The following is a 16,639-nucleotide window of genomic DNA, read 5'->3' as shown; positions in this document are numbered from 1 at the left end:
TTCAAACAGTTTTAATCGAAAAAAAAACCCTTTGCCCAAGCCTTTGAGAATTGTATGTCAAAGACCTGTGTGAAATTTTATTAAGATCGGTTGAGTAGTTCTCGAGAAATCTTGCCAACCGACTTTAAAAACACAGTTTCGAGAAAACCCGTTTAAAGGGGGCGCACTTAGCCCAGCTAGCCTCGAGCGCACAAGTTCTCAAGGCTGTAAATCCGAAACTGTTACTCGGATCAACCTGAAAATTAAGAAAAATATTCTAGAGGTGTCCTTAGAATTTAATAAGGCATATAAAAAATTAGATTTTTTGAAACTCGTAAGCCCATGTAACCCCTTAAAACAGTGAAGATTATGGTGCTGGAAAATCGTCAGGCTAGTGTTGAGAGATGGCAAGAGAGCTCAGCAAATTTTCGCGAGTCTGTTCGAATTAATTTGGTGGATATTTTGGGTATGAAACGCGTTCTTCATCGATTCGCCCCGATAAAGCTGAATTTTTTCAAAAAGAGTAGCGTAAACAGGTCTATTTGTACATGCTTGATTGTGCGAATTCTGATCTCACATTCATGGAGAGCATTATAACTGCCGATGAGACATGTGTTTAGAGTTTCGCATGCCAATAAGTCAACAATCATCGAAATGGAAGCCGTTTTCTGTCGATCGAAGAGATAAAACAAAATTCGCTGAAGTAGCTGAAGGCCATCCCAAAAAGTGCTTATGAAAAGGGTTTCAAGGACCTGATCAAACGTTGGCATAAGTGTATCACATTTGGTGAGCATTAGTTTGAAGGTAACAAAATAAATATTGATGAATATTTCAATATTTTGCGTTTTATTTAAAATTCCCGGAGTTTTTTCTCACAATGTATAGCTGCTATTGGAGGTTGGAGTCGTGTGTAGAAGTTTATGCAAGGGAGGAAAGTTCCCTGGCTCAAGCAGCTTACTACTTCCGGTCTTAGATCTAGCATTCTCTGGGTAGCAAACGAACATCCGTTTGAAGGCGAGTTAAAGTGCAAAGGCGAATCATCCCTAAACAGGATTGAGCGCTCGATTTGGGACCCGCCACGTAAACAACACCCCCAATGAAAAGGAAACAACAGCCTCGGACGAGAGACCCGCCCTTTTGATGACGACCATGGCAAACGAAATAAGGACTACGATTTGAGGGCATGCACCTGGAATGTCCGGACCCTTAATTGGGAAGGTGCCGCTGCCCAGCTGGTTGATGTCCTCGCGAAAATAAAGGCTGACATCAGCGTCGTCCAAGAAATGCGATGGACGGGACAAGGACAGAGACGAATAGGTCCTTGTGACATTTACTACAGTGGCCATATAATGGAGCGCAAGTTTGGTGTTGGATCCGTGGTGGGAGAGAAACTCCGTCGCCGAGTACTATCATTCACTCCGGTGAATGAACGTCTAGCCACAATCTGCATCAAAGCGAGGTTCTTCAACATATCGCTGATTTGCGCCCACGCCCCGTTGGAAGAGAAGGACGAGGTAAAAAAGATGCCTTCTATGAGCGCTTGGAGCGCGCTTATATAGTATACATATACAATTTAGCCGACGTGCTCTTGCCGGTATCAGCAGCCGTTCCACACCGCTCGTCAGTGAAAAATTTTCTGTGCGAAAGCTCTATCTAAGTTGGGCTAAAGCTCTATCAAAAAGACCGTTTCAAATAGTTTAGTTGACTGAACCAACTAAATTTCTATTTTACCAGTGCGGAATAGTTCCGACGAAAATCTGCTCAAAAGTTTAATCTCGCGGTAGCCCGTTCGATGCCGTACACTGACCCTTCTTCAACTTTATGTGAAGCAGAGAGTACTTTAATAATCTTATAATACACGAACAGTTTAATCTATACAACGGAAGACAGCGATAAAACATCTCTCCAAAAATTACCGATTCTTTTACACTTTAATACAACAACTGAAGTATTTATTACAAAACGATAAGGTCCGAAAGATTGCCAGCAAAAATAAATTGTTACCGTGAATTTTATATTTTTTAATGTTTGGCTTTTATTTGTGCCTGATTAGAATATTTAAGATAATATTTCGTGGTGGAGTTTGCGTCATGAAAATGAAAGAAGGGGAAATGATAAATATGTATAAGACTAATAAATTTGGCTTAAAACAACAAAAAAATTTAAAACTACTCTCTCCTTAAGTATGAATTATTTTTTTTGTGAATTATTTTTAGACCCTGCTCGCTTATGAATTTTGTCGCAGGACCGATAACTCGCAGCTTCAGGACTTTATCTTTCCATTGAAAATCTTCCATGAGATCATCAGTGTCTACAACTTAAAGATACCATTAGACTACCAAATGTGAGGAAAAATATGCAATGATGGAAGCTGTCTTCATTCATTCGGTCTTACTTTTATACAACCATACAATCCACAGATAAATATACATAGTACTTTTTTAACCAGATTCAAATTCGAGGTCGGTTCATTCTCTTCGCTGTTTGGCGCCAAATGGAGATTCCAAGTGTAGTCAGGTTCTTCTTCATCTGGTCCTTTCAACGGAGTGGAGATCTTTCTCTTCCTCTGCTTTTCCCAGCAGGTACTGCGTTGAATGCCCCCAGAGCTGGAGTGTTTTCATCCATGACCTAGCAGTTGTCTCTTGATTCGCTGAACTATGCATGTCAATGTCGCCGTATATCTCATACAGCTCATCGTTCCATCGCAAAGGACCGCAGAACCTTTCTCTCGAAAACTCGCAACGCCGACTCATCAGTTATTGCCATCGTCCATGCCTCTGCACCATATAACAGGACGGGGTGATGAGTGACTTGTAAAGTAAGCTCTTTGTACGTGAGGAGAGGGCTTTACTTCTCAATTGCCTACTCAGTCCGAAGTAGCATCTGTTAGCGAGAGTTATTCTACGTTGGATTTCGAGGCTGACGTTATTGTTGGTGTTAATTCTGGTTCCAAGATAAACGAAACTATCTACAACTTTGAAGTTATAACTGTCAACGACTGTTTGTTTGATGACAAGAGATTTGTATTTCGTCTTGCCCAGGTTCACTACAAGACAATGGAGACGAATGACACCCGACTTTTTGTTTCCTCAAATCATGTTTAATCGTCCAAAGTACTAGGTGGTTCCCAATTGACGGTAACTGGTTTGACTGGCAGGTTGAACTTCACAAATCACTGTGGCCATCTACTGAAATTCGAACAGTAACATCTAGAAAATATAAGAGCGGAACAAAATATTGGGCAATTATTTGATGTTTTTATGTCAAAGAAAAACGCTTTAACTTTGGAAAAACACCCGTTTTATTAATTTGAATGATTTTTAGTTGAATATTTACAAACTCCTTTCTTTACTCTCAGCTAGTAACACATTTCCAGGATCATGGAGAGAAAACGGGGGCCTGGGAATGATTGTAGTGAATTGCTAGTGGAAAAATTCGGCGAAACATTGTTGCAGTGCACTGGGCCCACCTGTGAACTCCGGTTTCGGAAGGAATTGTATCCAATATCTACCCCTCTCTTCTCCACTGCATATTTCAACACAAAAAAAAACAACGAATGCGTATGTATACTGAAAATCTTTTACGATTTCCCTTTACAAGAAATTTTATTGCATATTTTCAAAGTTTACTGTTACATCTGAGAAATATGTATGTATGTATATATTTATTTAGTATATATATATATATATATATATGTATATTACAAGTCCGTATATGTGTTAATTATTTTATTTATAATAATGCTGCCTTTAATTGTTTTATTCATTTTACTATACCCCGCACTACTTTTCGCTAAACTGTATATTTACTTTTTATAATATCTCTTGTAATGTTATTTAACTATGTTGCATCGATTGAATTAATTTTGCTGTTGGTTTTGGCTTCTCTGAATTATGCTTTCCATTTCGTTTTATTTTTAATTTTTGAAATTTGTTTTTTAACTTTACTGTTAGGTTAGAAAAAGTTATCATACAAAAAGCGTTAAAAGAAATTGAAAAAAAAAAATCCGTTTAGATTTACTTTTTGTTTGTTCAGTTTTTGGTTTCAGATATTTATTTCGCTGAGGTGGAAAAATTCTTTAAATTTCCTATATTTATTACTGTATTTAATATGCTTAAATGTTTGCTGTTAGAATTTTATTTTTTACCTCATTGGAATTTGGTGTTCTTGTTTGCATTCTATTCAATTATACTTTACATATACATATTTTAACGGTTTATTTGTTTTTGTTTTTGTTTTTGCATTTGCATTTGTATTATGCAAAAGTAATCGCTTTGGGTAGGCGTGCTGAGTTCTGGGAGTCTTTCTCGTAAAATGGTTCTTGTTTTTGTTATTATTTACACACATACATATGTACATATATATAGACATGCATGCGTACATACGTGTGTGAAAAAATTGTATTTCTAATTTCGTGGAAAAAAGGTTCATCGGTTTGTGAGTTGACACTTGAAACATTTTGTTTATTTTCTCATTTTATTTTTGTTTTTGTTTTTGTATTTTCCATATTTTTATATATATTTAATTTTGTATAATTCGCGTAGTATATTTAGGCTTATTTATTTTATGTCTGTGTGTGTGTATGTTATTCACCCTGAGTAGGAATGCCAATACTTTAAAAGTTTTCCAATGAAAAATTAATAACAAAAGTCCCGTTGTTACTCTAACTCTTTTTTTTAATATTTTCATAGACTGAATGCCCTAGCTAGCAATTGGGATTTTGAAATCAATATACAAACTTACATATTTGCTGCTGTTTTTTATTTTCATTTGCAAAAAGGTTATTTCATTTCACTGTCATTGACTCCCCTGGGGCAGTGCACTCAAATGTAAATTTAAAATGAACTCCTTTGCATATTTTTTATTCCAGAGATGCCATTTTATTTTGTATAAGCCGCGCTGCTTTCACTTTCATTTTTATGCTCGAGCAACATTTTTTTTAATTTTAAAAAATTTTAAAATTTAAAAATTTTTTTCGCACGATCAGGATTAGGATCAAGATACGGTTATTAACGCTGAATTTGTACTTAGCTTTCAAATGCACTGAAGCTCTGGGATTCGTCTCCAAGCTAAATAGCAGTAAAAAGTCGAAGTATAGAAAATCACAAAATAAAACAATTTAGAAATTTTCCAAATATGTATGAATCGAAGATAAATAAAAATAAAAGGAAAAATGTTTGTCGAAAGTAGTGACTCTATCAAGTCAACTGGTTTTTGTTTTTTTTAACTATTCCAAATTTATGCTGCCAACATTAGTATTATAGTAGGCAGCGGTAGCGACAGCTCTAGTATTTGTCATTATTAAGGTAAAACGAGTCAAAACAATTACCGTTTATACCAATTTTAAAACTAATTGAAGACGGTCTTGCTTCACCCATTTTCCATGAGGAATCGTAAAGCGTTGGAGAGGCAGCGAAGCTTACTCACAGTGATTCAAGTAGTTTATTATTAGACCAACGAATAGTGAAGAAGTGCAACGGAGGAGAGTTATTTAAACAGCCGTTTCTACGTTAACGCATTTGACCTGGATTTCATTCCACCAAGCGCTGTTATTGTAAGGATCTAACCTAACTTTCGGTTGGTAAGTAAAAAACAAGAATGAATGAGATGATGTTAATGTTAATAATCTCACATTTCATAGATCACAGTTATATAAATGACTTTATTAATGAATAGTTCTCTATATTTATGCCCCAATTGTATTATGTAATCTCCCGACAACAAGTGAACATATAAATTACTACTGTGCTACGAGAAGACAATTCTCCTGTCTTTAAAAATGAATTATTAAAATAAAATTAAAAAATAAAAATACAAAATATTACTTAACCTCAAATTGAAAAAAAACTAGTACCGCAAATTTCGTAAAGAATTTTGTCTCTCCGGATAAATCAAAATATCTAAATTATGATTAATTAAATGACGTAAACTAACAAGTAATAAGCGCAAATGTTTCCAATATAAATATGCGTTATAATTTAAAGCAAATTTCCAAAAATTCACCAGGGTTGCATTTGAGCATATTTAAGTTTTGAAAAAGGACCTGTTGCTGTTAAATATTGTAAAACAATGTGCGCAATAGTCTTCGCATAATATATATACGCATCTTGATATATCCTAACTACTTTCAAACGAATAACCGGGTAAGTTCACAAACTATGCTTGTTCGGACAACAATCCTATCCAGACTTTATCCATGTGAGTGGAAAGTCTATATCGTCACCTAAAATGCAAAATAACGTAACATCACTTTTCATAAGTTGACAGGCGAAGGAAAAATGATTTAATAGAAACCACTCATATTGAAACAAAATTTGAGTTTTGGTTATAAAATGGTTATATATTGGTTATAACTGGCCGCGGAAGCTGAAAATTTAGTGCTACTTATATGTAATATGGTGTTGTGAACCGTAAGCAATAAACAACTCCATTTCGAATTTTTTGAAAATACTTTCTTTTGCATTTCAGGTGGCAATATGTGCATACGTATAAGTATATACTTGAATCTTCGTATATATGGATATCTGTATAACCGTACAAACGAATATTAATCGGTTATTCACGCTATCCGGTTGTTATTCATTTGAACTTCATTCCAAACAACACCTAATTTCCTTTACACGATAGATTGGTACCAGAAAAACTCGTGTAAAAAGAATATTGATCATTCCCCTAAAATGTGCTCTAACCAGTAAACTTGGTTGTATTCACAAAATGGAAATTTAAGTCCAATAAATTTCGAATCGTGGAATCGTAAATGGAATAAAATCAAGTAAAAAATTAAAAAAATGTTTTATTTTTAAACCGTGTAGAAGAAGAATTAGGTGCATACTCATGCGGATAATCACGCTATCTGCATTTTATCCAGGTTAGTGTATAATAGTTCGTATATGGAAATTCGCGGCACAATCGAATATTAACAGGATATTCAAGCTTAAGATGTTATCAGTCTATATACGTTTGGCTCCAGCTAAACTAATATTTGACTAACTTCAATAAAAATAATAACTAATAATGACATATTGCACCAATATCCCAAAATTAGAATTCGAAAAAAGGAAGTGATATAAAATATTAGAAAAATGGTGCATTTCAGAAAAAAATCAATTTTAAACTATTTTAGATGTAACAAATAATAGTGTCAAATCGCGGAAAGAGTGGAAAAATCAACATTAAACTATGTTTTACGTATTACCAAATACAAACATAAAAACCAATCCCGCTTTCAAAAATTTTTTGGCATATAATGTCATTAATTTGCGGCCGTTCCCACGACAGTCGGGTCTGCGTAACCGGAACGGACCCGACCAAGCACTGTCAACTCGGTAGAATTCTTCAAAATTATGTCAGAAATGTTTTCTGCCCCTACAACAACGACAACATTAATTTGCGTTTGAAAGATTAACTTTCATCTCTTTTTTAGCAGCAATTGAAAATTTTTTTTTTATAAATATTAATTTACGGTTCACAATCCATACGAAACTCTCAGCAAGAATGAATGAATTGCTGAAAAGGTTTCTTACAGCTTCGTTTAAGTTATAGTTGTACGCTTAGAATCACCAAATCAAGTGCACTGCCGCCCAAGTTCGTGCGCTCTTGTTTATTGCAATACTTTTTTAACAGTCTGCCCTTTCAGAGCGGATATTCATTTACTCTTATTGACTTTTTATTAAAAAAAAAAAACAAAAAAAGCAAATTCGTAAGCACCATTTTTGTATTAAAATCGTTTGCCCGCTGCCTGTAAAACCGAAGTGTTGTGCCCCAGCCTGGCATAAAGCACACTTTAAAGAGAGAGGGCGAAAGCTCGAATCGCCGCTCCTAACGAAGTGTGGCTTAAATTATTCGTGCGTTGGTTGGATTCGCACGCATTTAACGGGAAATTAACTGCATTTGTTTTACCTTCGCGCTACTATTTCTACACTAGTATGTTCTTTTTATTTACGTATATTTATTATATTCCATTTAATTTTATTTCAGCTTTGACTGCTTTGTTAAAAATTCAATTATTCAATTCGTAAATTTTCGTTCGTTTTAGGTTTGTTTACGTTGCTAACTTGTATTTTGTAAATTAATTAAATGCCATCATTATTTGTTGTTGTTACTGTATTTGTTTATTCATTTGCATTTGCATTCGTTCGAAACAACTGTACCACGAGTGTAATAATATTTAAATTTAAATTAAATTTTCTTTATTTTAATATTGTAACTGCTATTTGCTGTTTATAAATTGTCATTTTTAATACATTGCAATTGTTGTTGTAATTAAAGAACTATTCATTTTTCATTTCCTGAACGTGAATTGTTTGCGGTTGCACTTAACCTAAAATTCATGTTTTTCGCATTAATTTTACGCTCTTTTTTGTTTTAAGTTTGTTTCGGTTTTAATGTTGCATAAATACTAGTATTATATAATAATTATGTATTAAATTAATGTTGCTGCATTAAATGTTTATTTACTTTTCCGCTAGTATTTAATTATTATTTTTTTTAATTACCATATTTAATTGTTAAATATTATTTAACTAAATTGCATAATTCCTTCTCTACATTTTATTTACCGTAACTGCTCATTATTATTATTATTATTTAGTATTACAAGTTTTGTTGCATTTTGCAGTACATTTACTTTTTCTATAATTATATTACATTACATGGTTACTATATACAAACGTATATCTGTGTGTATATATGTATTTATTATTATTATTACAATTTGCTTAAACTGTTTACGCATACATTTGTCATTAAATAACTTTTTACCGTTGCATTGCCTGTGTTGCGCTTAACTCATTTTTTAATTTTAACATTTTTTATTTTGTTTTTATCATTTAATATACAATAAATGTTTTAGCTTCCCCTTGCATACATTTTTCCATGCTAAAATTGTTTTCCTTTATTTCGGTTTTTAAATCTAAAATTACTTATATATATACATAACGTTATGCCTTTGCGCATGTGCATAAAATCTGTCGTCGCTTAACAATTTAAAAAAAAAAAAACAGCAAAAATAAAAAATTATTGCAAAAAAGTATGCCTTACTTATTTGTTTTAAATTTTTTTATCAGCAATTCAGCGCAAAAGCTTCGTTTTCAATGCGTTCGTTGCAGTTGCTGAAATTGTTTTTCCCAAAAATATGGTTTGTTTTACCCTCAGACTTATTTAACAACAAAATTTCACTAATTTTAATAATTTCTTTTATAAAAATGTTAAATCTAAAGTAAATCAGCATTGTAATTTAAATTTCGTTTTATTAAATATTTCTTTAATTGTTCACAAATTAAAATGTGGCAAATGTTGTTACACTATGCAACAAAATATTAAAAAAAAAACAAATTTAGTATATTAATAATTAAGTTTTATTATAGAGTTTAACAAATAATTTCAAATATAAATTTAAAACTGTGCAAAGCAAACTGTGTGAAAAAACATTTCATATCAACAAATGTAAAACCAGCAGAAAAAATAAACAAAGTGTTCAAAAAATATAATACAATTTAAGCATGACAAATTATTTTTTAAGTGAACTTAGTAAAAGTAATTCTTAAAACCGCCACGCGGTGAGAAATAAAAATAAAACTAAAAAATAAGAACTAAAAAAAGTATTATAATAAAAACAGTTATTAATTAAAAAAAAATTTGTAATAATTAAAATTAAAAAAAAAATTGTTATAATTAATTTAGAAAAAATAAATAAAATTATTACATTCAAAAAATAATTAAAATAAAACTAAAAAAAATTACATTAATAAAGTTTAATTTAATTTATAAAAAACTTAAAAAATAACAATTTTTGTCAAAATCTTATGTTAATGAAAAACATCGTTCAGTTACCTTACCATGCACGAAGTGGTTGGCGCGTGTTGTTGTTGTAATTTTCATATTCCAAACGTTAAATTGGAAATTAAAAACTTTTTCTTCACATACACAGACATTAAAGAAAAAACTTATACTTTCAAAGCTTTTTCTTATGCAGAAAACTTTAGCGAGCTATAGCGCATAGTAAGTTATCAAATGAACAACGGTTGATATTAGAAAAATAAAATACAATTTCAAAAAATATATTACAAAAATTAAAATATTAATTAAAAGTATTTTTCAACAAAAAAAGTAATAAACAAATTATTGCAAATATTTCAATAGAAGTTTAGTTTCAAATTTGAAATTTTATAAATTTAAAGCAAAATATGAAAATATTTTATGTCTTCTCTTCTCTTCTTTATTGGCATAGACATCGCTTACGCAGTGAGGAAAGTTCTCAAAGCGCCATTCACTTGGTACTGGTCAGAAACGATTCTTTTACATATGGTTTAAGCGGCACACGACTTCCGGTCTTAAACCAAGTATCCTCTGGGTGACCAAAGAACATCCGTTTGAAGGCGAACCATCCCTCCACAGGGTTGTAAGCTGGGTTTAGGACCTGCCAAACTGTGTGAAAAGACCCTAATGAAAAGGAAACTTATTGTACGTCAGTGAGTTCAAAAGACAACTAATATACGAGTTGTGTACAAAAATAACGGGATTGTCCAACAGCATGTATTCAACATAGTACAAAAATGTTCCAAGTATTTTAAATTTTAAAATTCCCGCTATTTTTTGAGCACACCTCATACACAGTACGTCTTAAAAGTCGTTGATGTGGCGTTGCATTCTGTCAAAACTGTCTGTCTTTGGAGCTTCGAAAATACAGCTGTGGTCGAAACCAGTTCTAAAACAAGAGGTTTTGTCAGATGTTAAAAAATGTTATGACATCAAATATGTCGGATGTTGTAATCGAACCCAGTTTTTAGGAGAGTTGGGGCGTTCCTCTAAACACTACACTCCTCATGCTTTTCAAATATTTCATATTTTGCAATTGAATTTTAAAAGGTTAGAGAACACATTTTGAAAAAAAGAATAACAAGTAGCTTGAATACACTCAGTCAAGTATCCAAAAATTATTAAAAAAAAATATGTTAAATTAACGAGTAAGTTTACGTTTAAATAACTGTACAAATTGTAGGTTATTTTTCACTTGGGACAAAAAATTTTACTTAATTGAAATAAGCAGCGTGGTACCTGTAGTAAATTTATAACTTAACAGTAAAATTAATAGCGATCAACGAGAACGAAATTTATGATGCAATTAAACCATTTTTTATCTTATGTAAATTACAAAATAAATATATAAATTAACATTAGTTGCTATTGATTTGCCAATTGCTGCCAACAGACGACCGATTATGTAGGGGCTACAAGTGTCATGTGCTCAGAACAAGTTCATAAATATTCAAACAAAAAAATAACGAAAAATTATGCAACACTTTCAACTTAACTAACATTGGTTGTTGTGGGCGCGGCTATAGATACCGCTGCTGCGGCGCCTGCGTCCGCTTTGCACTTGTTGCCGCTGCTGTTGCCGCCAGTGACGCCGCTATTGATGTTCACATTGCTGCTGCTGTTGCTACTATCCATGGACCAGTCCCAATCCTTGCCTTTCGGTCGAAATTTCGACGACTTATGATGATGGTGGTGCTGCGAAAGATTTTGCATTGTCGCCGTCGTCGCCGATGTAGTCGATGACAGATTGTTGTTGCTGTTGTGATTATGATTGAGTGTTTCGGCGGATTTAGTATTCACCTCGGAAGAATTCTGTTGCTGTTGTTGTTGCTGACGCTTTGGCGATTTTTCAGGACTCGTTTGATGGGATTTCTTCGTCTCGCCGCCATTCGTTTTAGCAAATGATGTGGGACCATTTTTCATTACGCCAGCCATTCCTTTGCCAACCGCATCGTTTGCTGCACAACCCTCAATCAGAGTGTTGTTGCTGGCATCATTACTGTTATTATTCGCATATGGCATCAACAGATCATCACAATCGTATTCCCAATTGCGTTCGCAGAATTTCTTCTTATAATGCTTCTCCGATGACGACTTCGATTTGCGTTGATATTTTAAGGGTATCTTGAGTGTATTATTGCCATAGGGATCAGCGGCGCTGGTCGGTGGTGTTGGTGTCGGTGTCGGTGTGACACTATGCGCTGCCGCCATAGCTGCGGCCAAGGGAGGCGTCGGCACGGCCGCATTCGGACTGGGTGTGCGCGGCAAGCCGATATCAGAGAGCGGCGGACTATCAATGGCGCTCGCGTCAACCGGTGATGCCGAGTTCGCCTTCAGCAACGTTATCGGCGGCATAGAAGCGACATCGGAATGCGTTGATTTCATGCTGCTATCGCTGAGGTGATCTGATGATGAAGCGTGACTGCTAGCGGTGCCGCCACCGCCATTGCCATGTGCATGCAACAACAACGAATGATGATGATGATGATGGTGTAGGTGTCCATGCATGTAGCTATTGACACCGCTGCCGCCGGAGCTGGCACTAGCGCCACTCACACTACAACCGCTGGAACTGCTGGTGCTGCCAGCGCTGCTGCCGCCGCTACTCATGGGCATGTCCAGTTGCGAGGATGTCGACGAGGTGGAGAGAAATGTGCGCGCCGTATCTGAATTGCTGCTGCTGCTGTGGGTAATACCCGAATCGGGCGAGGTGTTGCAGCTGATCGACGACGGCACTATGTCCGTGTCAATAGAGCGACGCGTCTTATCCAATTCGGTGGAGGCGAAGGCGACTAGGCGATCGAAGCCGGAGCTGACCCGATGTTGCCAGTGTGTTTCATCGTCGGCGATGACATCATCTATGTGGAAAATAAGGAAAAATGTATCAGACTTTTTTCGAAACTTTCATACTTATAAACTAAACGGTTAGATTTTGAACTGTAATTGGGTGAGTGTGGTGTTGTGATGTTTCAGTGTGTGTGTTTAGCATGGAATGTGTTTAAATTATGATCATAAGTAGTTAACAAGTTAAGGGAGCTTTAGTCAGTAAGCGTAAGCAAACCTAACCTATAAATGTTAAAATAAACGGTTTATTTATCAATTAATATTTGTTGCTATAGTTATTTAACAATATTAGAAATGTAAGTTACGTTAGCTTTAATGCCGTTTCCAACACTTAAAAACAGTTTGTAATTTTTTAAAAGAGATCAACGAAAAACGTTAATTTCGATTAAAACGAAGCTAGAATAATCTTCATAAATATAAAAATTTCCAAAAAAGAGTATACATATGTATATGTTTTAATCACTTTGGACAATAATCCGTTTCAAATTTCGTCACGCTATATTGTCAAATACAAAAAGTGTTCCAATAAGGTCTGGATTTTAGCCGACCAGTCTAGTGGTCTGATCTGAACATTTTCTTCGATTATTGTACCACTACCTTGGAATAATTCATGCCAAATTACGTGAAGATATCTTCTCAAAGAAATGGTCCCGTACAAGACTTTGGTTTTGATTGATCAGTTTGTATAGTTACACCCTCTTCCGTGTATAAAAACCGTATGTATGGGGTTTCAAAACATTCATAATTTGTTTAATTAAGTCTTTAAGCTTTTTCTAGCATTTGTGTAATTTTTCTAGAGTATACATGTGCTACACTTTTTGGATACGAGTATTAGTATAGACTTAGTATTATGTACAATAAATGCTTGACTTTAGATAAACGACTTGTTAATTAACTAAAAACTAAAAATCACAACAACAATAATACAAACAAATAGCTAAAAGCAATCAATAACTATTTCGCAGACACTTACCAATTGTTACATAATTTTTATATTCAAATTAGGTTTTATATATCTCGCATATATACATTAGTATATATATGCATGTATGTACGTATATATGTGAATCACAATGGGGTGTGGAAAATATTTGTAAGCCCCTTTCGTCAGCTAAATTTTGAGCTTTTTATAGCCATAGCTACTGTATGGAGCAGAAATGGTATGGGAGGATTTCTTGGAAACTGGAATGTAATGTGTAGGAAAATATAAATGAGGAGATCAAATACACAGCTAATACAAAGTGCAAAAGAAGTTATTCAATATAGCAGGCAAGCAGGCATGAGCGGTTAAGTCTTAAGAAAATAATGTGAGTGCAAAAATAGCGAGAAGGCAGTGTGCGCTTATGGAATTGGAAAATGAAATAGATGGAGCGGTAATTTAAAGAAATATTATTTTAATTTTTAAAATTTTAAGGTCTAATCTTGCACGTGGTTGATAGAGGCTCTCAGATATTTCTGATATTTTCATATTTTTTGTGTTTTTTAAACAATTCAATTTTTTACAATGAGTTTTTGAAAATTTTATATGAACCAAAAAAAAAAAAAATAAAATAATAATAAAAATAAATAAAAAAATAATAAAAAAAAATAAATAAAAACAAATAAAAATAAATAACAAACAAATAAATAAAAAAAAATATCAAAAATTAAAAGTATAAAAAATAAAAAGAAAAAACATAAATAAAATCTTATAAAATAAATTTCAAAAATATACATAAAAAGTTTATACATTTTTTAGTTTAAACATTAACATTTACTTAATTCACGGTGTAACAATATTCGTGAAAAAAATTTAAAAAAAATATGTTATGATCTGAAATCGGAAACAAATATTTTATTGACCTCTACAGAATTGAATTTTTGAGACAAACATTTTTGTATAAATTGAAAAAAAAAAACTATGAAAACTAAGAACCGATACATACTAATATTGCTTAGGACCACTAAAAGGCAATTTAAAAATATTGTTCCTATTCATTTTATTAGGAAACTCACAACTTGTCATAACTCATCGTAAAATCATAAATTTTCACACTTTTTAAAAAAAAATTGTTGTTGGGTTATATACAAAAATAAGTTTACGAATTTAGAATTTTCAACGCTATAATTTTCGGTTCATTATAACTGATAGCTTTGTGAGACTATATGAAATCTCTATATATGTATGTCTTTTGAAATGTGACAAAACTGTTAAAATATCGATGCTAGAACTATTTAGCTAATAAGGTTCACAGTAAACTCAAAAATAGAGCCCATTTTACTAGAAATGTAACGTTATTTGGTTTAAAAAAGTATACTCCTTTCTATTCTTAAACTATTTTTTGAGACGTCAAAGTATATATGCTTTTAAGAAAATTAATTATAATACTAAAATTATTTTTAACAACAAGAAAATGGAAACTAGAGCAGTTTATTTGAGCAATCTAAAAACAATCATGTTACAAAAAAAAAATCATTAAAAAATAATAATTGATTAGCATTGAAATTATTATTATTTTTATTGAATTAACAGTTAAATTATTTTTTTTTTTAGATTAACACCGAAAAATCTTTATTAAAAATAATTTTTAATCAATTTAATTTTGAAAATAAATTTATAACCCCAAATGCCGGAATCAAAAAAGGTTTAATCGCAAATACCGCATTGAAAAGTAAAAAAATATTAATCTCACGTTTACAATTAATAAAACAATAAATTGTCTTTGAGTTTCCATTTTTTCGTTCGTACTGCGTGTTCGACCATTTTAAACTAGAGCTCGCCTAGAACCATGATATTTAATACCCTATTTTGGATTAAAAAATACATTTTCGAAACAAAGAACTGAAAATCTAATCAGAATTAAATGTAGGAAAACTAATTTAATCCAAAATGTGCAATTTAAAAATTGAAAATTCAATTAATTTCGTTTTTTTAATTGAAAAATTCACAACCCTGGCAGGATACAATACCACTGGCTTCGGTAGTCCGTTCCCATGACAGTCGGATCTACGTAATCGGAACGGACCCGGATTTTTATTCCGGCCAGAATTCTGCCGCTACAACAGAAACTGGCTTCAGCAGTTTAAATTTGCACGAAAACTTGATGCACTTTTACAAATTTTTAATACTAAATAAATAAATATTTATGACAAATATTTTTTATTAACAGTTTTTATATTGTTTCGAAAAATGTTTATAATTCAAACAAATTACTCTTCAATACGTGAAAAGTTTGTCAAATTTCAACTCAGGTTTCATAAGCAGCGTATAAACCGACTAATACTAGTTATTCTAAACGATTGACAAAACGTATAAGCTCCATAAATCATTTCCATATTTTACTCTAATTAATGACGTCAGCAGCGATTTAATGTCGATATAGAGATTGGTAGAATTTTTAATTATTATATACAAAACCGCAAGTTATGACATAAAGTTTAAAACAAAGAAATTGGCGAGAAAAGTTTGAGGCTATGTAAATATTTTTTACACAGTAGTGTTCTAGGATTGTTTTTCTTTTTTTTTACTGTGTGCTGGTAAAAGCCAATGCAAGCAGCGTAAAGTTTATATATAATTTCATAGAATATCACTTTCTCGAAGATTGAAGTACCAATATCAACCAATTGCACATTTCTAATACTTTGAAAAATCTGTCAGAAATCTTTCCAGAAATGCTGAAACAACCAGACATTATTAAAACTGAAGTAAGATTATTTTCTTTTTTTGTTGTCGTTTAACCTGTCACCGTCGCGTTTGTCGCGAAAACTTGCTAAAAATTAATGCCGTTCCAACTATCTTAGCGCTTACGAAATACAACAATACCTAAAGTAACAACAAAAACATTCAATTGCAAGAAAATAATTTCGAAAATGGACTAAAAGAAAACCCAACACCCAGACAGTGGAGCCGCGAAACCAAAACACCAAGGAAATTAGGCGGAGAGGGGAAAAAATAAAAAAGCGTTTATGTATGTTGACAAAAAAATAAATTGATTAAATTTTAATTGCGATAAAAAATTTC

The 16,639-nt window shown here is 32.8% G+C and overlaps 1 protein-coding gene across 4 annotated transcripts in view; it reads right to left on the bottom strand.

Annotated features, from left to right (window-relative positions):
* Window positions 1–10,921: 10,921 nt before the first annotated feature.
* LOC120772068 (histone-lysine N-methyltransferase, H3 lysine-79 specific) overlaps window positions 10,922–16,639 on the bottom strand; it is a 122,828-nt gene continuing 117,110 nt past the window's right edge. For all 4 annotated transcript variants that reach the window (XM_040100481.1, XM_040100465.1, XM_040100458.1 and 1 more), the window contains one exon: window positions 10,922–12,653. In XM_040100481.1, coding sequence (XP_039956415.1) covers window positions 11,287–12,653 — 1,367 coding nt within the window. In that variant the 3' untranslated portion in view covers window positions 10,922–11,286. The remainder of the gene's footprint in view (window positions 12,654–16,639) is intronic.

The sequence above is a fragment of the Bactrocera tryoni genome, chromosome 1, assembly GCF_016617805.1.
Source record: "Bactrocera tryoni isolate S06 chromosome 1, CSIRO_BtryS06_freeze2, whole genome shotgun sequence".
Classification (NCBI taxonomy): domain Eukaryota; kingdom Metazoa; phylum Arthropoda; class Insecta; order Diptera; family Tephritidae; genus Bactrocera; species Bactrocera tryoni.
The sequence above is the reverse complement of the archived record's forward strand: the minus strand, read 5'-3'. Positions and strand labels throughout refer to the sequence as shown.